This window comes from Phoenix dactylifera, chromosome 1 (genome assembly GCF_009389715.1).
Source record: "Phoenix dactylifera cultivar Barhee BC4 chromosome 1, palm_55x_up_171113_PBpolish2nd_filt_p, whole genome shotgun sequence".
In the NCBI taxonomy this organism is placed as follows: domain Eukaryota; kingdom Viridiplantae; phylum Streptophyta; class Magnoliopsida; order Arecales; family Arecaceae; genus Phoenix; species Phoenix dactylifera.
In genome coordinates, this window is record NC_052392.1 from 21,321,317 (window position 1) to 21,326,267 (window position 4,951).

The 4,951-nt window shown below is 40.6% G+C and overlaps 1 protein-coding gene across 2 annotated transcripts; it reads left to right on the top strand.

The window, feature by feature from the left end:
• Window positions 1–941: 941 nt before the first annotated feature.
• LOC103711468 (nucleolin-like) lies at window positions 942–4,708 on the top strand. Of its 2 annotated transcripts, none has more exons than XM_008797607.3 (4): window positions 942–1,164; window positions 1,335–1,456; window positions 3,766–3,824; window positions 4,014–4,708. In XM_008797607.3, the coding sequence occupies exons 2-4, from the start codon at window positions 1,337–1,339 to the stop codon at window positions 4,339–4,341; spliced, it is 507 nt and encodes a 168-aa protein (XP_008795829.1). In that variant the 5' UTR covers window positions 942–1,164; window positions 1,335–1,336; the 3' UTR covers window positions 4,342–4,708. The 2 variants fall into 2 exon arrangements, with proteins under 2 accessions (XP_008795829.1, XP_026662165.1); XM_026806364.2 differs by having other exon boundaries at window positions 1,004–1,169.
• Window positions 4,709–4,951: the final 243 nt, after the last annotated feature.

Consider the following 4,951-nt stretch of genomic DNA (forward strand, 5'->3'; position numbering starts at 1 on the left):
TATCTATTAATCACAACAATAATCTTCAATGTTAGGTTTAAACAGTAGCCTTATGGTGGAGAGTGCCAGTGTGCAGGCGACGAAGATCAGTCACATCTTACCTGTCGAAGAGCCCTTGATAGTTTGGAAAATCTGGAGTTCTCATTCTGCTTCGGCAGCATCTCGTACGGTATTTTTTACCAGGGAACCCCCACCCCTGAGTTTCCTTAAAGTCAATTTCGATGGATCTGTCTTGGATGAAGGTATGAGAAGCGGTACAGATTTTATTATTCAGGACCTGTCTGCCAGAGTCGTGGTTGTAGGAGGCAGTCAACTCTTTGACATATCGATTCCGGTTGCAGAGCTGAGGGCCGCTTGGGTGGGCCTTCGTCATGCCCGATGTGTTTTACGGGCCAATTCCATCGTCCTGAAGGGGGACTTGGCCACGATCATCGGCTGGATCCGAGAGGTCCAAGGGGCAACGGTTACGTCCACCCTTTGCTTCAAGATATCTGGATAATGGTGAGGGATGGAGGGGCTTTTTAGGCCAAGCATGTCTTCCGTGAAGCTAATGAGGATGCGGATTCGGTAGCTGCTTATGGAGCTAGTCACTCGGATAGTACCCTTTGGATTGGAGATGGAGAGTTGCTCCTGGCACTCTGAAATATTTTGTTTTTTGATTTTATTAGGTGCATACATACTCATGTGGTATGATCCATCCATCTTGGAGGAGGAGAAGAGAGGGAAAAAAAAACAGTAGTCATTTTTTTTCATATTTTGGGCGCTCGCAGCACTGGCATGTAAAGGGTTTCCCACGTGTACATGCACTTGGCAATCACTTTATTTTTAGATCGACGCGCCCAGTAACATGGCCAAGATCTACTGGGCTACGTACATATCTCTTCCTTCGTCCCTTCGTATCTTTACATGATAGGATAAAATGCCACTGGACACCGAGTTTGAGTCCACTCACTTGTTGTCCGCAGTCCAAAAGCACTAGATAAACTCGGCGCGAACCTAAACCCTAACACCCCCCAACCCTAGTCCAAAAGCCCCCCTTTTTTTTGCCCCTTTTTTTATTACGCATCTCCAGTGAAAGCGATTCTGGAAGAAACCCTATTCGCACTGTGTTAATCTCGCCGGAGCCCTCTGCTCTTCTCTACCTCTCTATCTCTTCGATTTAGGGTGAGGTTCTTTTCTCCTCTTTGTCGATTCTTAGCTAGGGTTTGGATTTAAATCCTCTGTTCTTTCTGAGGGTTTTGAGTCTAAGGGTTTTTTCCCCATGTTTTCTTTCTCTTTTTTTTTTTGTCCCGAAAAATAGCTCTAAAGGGTTTGGAATCTGATGTTTGTTGTAGAGATGGAGGCGCTGTGCAGAAGCGAGAGCAATGGGCCTGCTGTTCTCTTCTCCATGATGGAACTCCTCGTGGCGGAGACCGTTTTGGCCGCCGGAAGGTCTCTCGTTTGGCTTCTTCTGGTGGTAAGGCCGATTTTTTCACCTGCGGTTTGGCTTATTTCTGTGTTTTTCGTCTTGGTTTCGGTTGTGGTGGCATAAAATTGTGATTTTGTGATGTGGGGAACGATATTTAGGGCTTTATATGGTGCAGAGTTACGTGGGTTGTGAGGTATTGGATTTTTGGTGGTGCTACGGTTTTGATTTGGGACTGAAGTTTTCGGGGGTTCCTGGAATTAGGGATTTTTTGGCTTCAAGCGTTGGTCTTTCAGAGTTCTTTAGTCTCTTCTCCCTTTTTTTTCGTCTAATTTCCCTTTTTTTCAAATTATAAAATACATTGTTGGAAGATGTGAAGATTGCGAATCTTATGTAATGTTTATTTCTTCCTTTAGCCTTGGGAACGAGTATGTACTCATCCTTGTTCACCTTATCTTTCAAGGCTGGATTTAGATTTTTTTTAAGTGCTTCTGTTCGTTAGAGAGTTTGGGGGTAGGACTTCTCCTATAATTTTCCTTTTTGTTATGTATTCATTTGCTGGTCTTTGGACGAGCTTTCTGTTTCTTATTAATCTTTGATCTTATGGATATATATTTTTACCATGCCTCGAACGTACAGATCTGTAAGCTCGGAAAGAACTTCATTATTTCCTATATGCTGGTATATAAAAAAAAAGGGGACATTACCCAGTTATGTTGTTAGTGATCCAGGATCCTGGGCGGAGCGAACTAGGGACAGTCCTCACCTTTGGCATTTTTTGCACAAAGTGGCTGCGAGGACTTGGTGCACCAAGCAATGGCCCCTATATATGTTGATAGATAATTTTTTTTCAAAACTTTTTAAAGCTTCCATAACTTTATCTTTGATTGATCAGGCACTTTTTTGTCATTTTCAGATTTATTAAAAGCTAGAATCTACATTGAGTAATATTGTTCTCTGTTTTGAGGCTGTTATGGCCTAATTTGTATGTTGATAGTTGAGAAGGTGGTGAGACTCTATTTTTTAAGAAGAATTGGTTTCTATGCACTCTGAAAAGAAGGACCTGTTTATTCTGAGAGTGTAGTTATTGTTCATTGCTTGATTTTCTTGCAAATGAATTAAGTTCTGTCAAATAGCTAGTAGCATCATCCACCTTTACTCAGAAATATAGGGGCAAGGATTGAGAAGTGAGGTAAAGTGCTATGTGATGTGGAGTTCTAGATCTAGATCCAGGGCTATTCGGTAATTCATGATTGCTTTTCATATTTCTAAAGCTACACTGGGCTTTTAAAAAAAAATATTTGCTTTGGGATCAAGCTTGCTGTATTCATCTTAACTGTATCTGGTATTATATGCAAGCTGAAACATACTTGATCTGCTTCATAGTCAATGGGAAGTTGAACACCTAGTTTTCTAAACTTTTTTGGTGTTATCCAGTTCTATTTTTCATGCTTTCTATTTATATGTACAAATATCAAAGGATATTTTTTTTTAATGTTATTTTCTTCTTATGTCTGGCAGGCAAGTGAGCATGCATTAGTTCTTTTCTTTTAATAATTTATGGTAAATCTATTTGTTCAAACAATTTATTTTGTAGACTAAATCAGGGCCTGTAGCCTGATAACAGTTTCCTGTTGAAAGTGTTTTAGATGCAGATTGATGTCATTACTGATTCTGTATCTATGAATTGCTTGTGTTCTTGTTGGCTATTTTTATACTATCGACTGTTATTTGCTTTTTCTCTTCATAGTTTTTCCAGGGTTCAGCCTTAAATGGGTTAAGGCAAAAGAATGCCTTTTATTATTATCATTTAACATATTTTTGTTTGCTTGTTTATCCTGAAGGGCTGGGGACTCCCTTACGCTATTTTCATGAAAAGGTATTTTGGGCCTTGACCCATGACGTCAATGTTTCTATGTGTTTGCTGTTTGTGGTCCTCTGTGTTTGCATGTAATCTCACCGACTCCAATAACAGGTTTTTGGTTGTTTCTTTTGGGTAAATTTGGTTAAAATCCTATAGTGTGACTTCCCATCTGTTTTTAATTTATTTAACCCAGGGACAGAACTACTAATCACATTTCCTTTTTTGGTAAGTAGAAAGCAGTTGTATTGTCCTCTGATAAATCATGTTCCCATTCATTCCTTGGTCTTTAGGTCCTTAAAGCTGTGCTGTTTGTATGCAAGGATTAATCATCTTTTAATTTCTTTTCTTTTCTCGTTATGGTGTTTCCATAGCTAATCCCCCTCCCCTTGTGCGTGGATGACTTGCCTGTTTCTTAGTTTTATAGGCCTTTTCTTTCTTTCTTTTCATCTGAATCTTTCTCCATTTTATTTCTTATATAAATTGAATTTTGTTTCAGGCAAGCTCGTTGTCAAGTGAAATCGATGCATTGGGTAAAAGACCAGAAGTAGTTTATGGGTAGGACCTTGATTTCCTTGCATTTCTGTCCAATGACAGTAAGAAGGCTAGTAAAATTTGGCTAGTCCTTAATTCTTGAGGACACCATAGCAATGATGGGATTTAAGCTCTGTATCCAGCTTGCTTACCTATGCAAAGTGGGTTCAATTGGTTTTAGATGCACTTATATTATCTGGTGTTTTTCTGAAGGGCACTTGGAAGAAGCAAAGCTGAGCGGGAACCTGAGAACAAGGACGATGGTGAATCGGATGATGATGATGAGGACGATGATGATGAAGATGATGGAGAGGATCAAGACGACGTTGGGGATCAAGATCTCTCTGGTGAGGAAGATAATGATAATGGAGGAGATGAAGATGATGATGACCCCGAGGCTAATGGTGAAGGAGGTAGCGAAGAGGAGGAGGAGGAGGACGACGACGATGAAGATGATGATGATGGCGATGAGGATGAGGATGAAGAAGATGACGAAGACGAAGAAGAGCTCCCACAGCCTCCTTCTAAGAAGAAGAAGTGAGGCAAAGTGATGTTACATTTAGTGCGTGTAGCACCTGTTTCATTCGGATATCGTTTGTTGGTTAAAGGATAGAATTATGGGGGGATTTAGCTTGTAGCAGGGGTCTAGATTGTCTTAGGGTAGGAAAAAGAGATGTGACCAGTTGTGAACGAACTCTTAAATTTTTCTTCCTTCATGTGTTCTATCCTGGAAACACCATATTGCTGGTGGACATTTGTTGTATTCCAATTGCTCTCTCTCTCTCTCTCTCTCTCACTCACTCACTCACTGTGTGTGTGATGTATAGTGTTGGGTACATATTGAGACAGCCAGTATCCATCCACTGTTATGATTGGTGAGCCTATCAGTGAACTTGCTTTTCCCTGCATTTCTTAGTTTTATCTGTTGGTAATCCTTTCGGTAGTCTGGTGTGGTTCGTGCATGGTTTCGACAGCATGAGACGGTCGGTCGGCTCATGCATTGCAGTGTTTAGCTTGTGATAGTGGTATCGTTTATACCGGGACTTCATATTTTATTTTTATATATAAAGGTGTTGCTTTGGATTTGCTGATTGGGTGATCAATTCTGGTGTCTCAGAGTGGTTGCCTTGAATAAGTGACTAATTGCAGCT

What these genes read in the sequence shown, in the direction of transcription:
- LOC103711468 (XM_008797607.3), top strand. Translation starts at nt 1,337, where the DNA reads ATGGAGGCGCTGTGCAGAAGCGAGAGCAATGGGCCTGCTGTTCTCTTC. An exon ending in TCGTTTGGCTTCTTCTGGTG is followed by an intron (nt 1,457 to 3,765) that starts GTAAGGCCGATT and finishes ATTTTGTTTCAG; the next exon opens with GCAAGCTCGTTGTCAAGTGA. An exon ending in AGACCAGAAGTAGTTTATGG is followed by an intron (nt 3,825 to 4,013) that starts GTAGGACCTTGA and finishes GTTTTTCTGAAG; the next exon opens with GGCACTTGGAAGAAGCAAAG.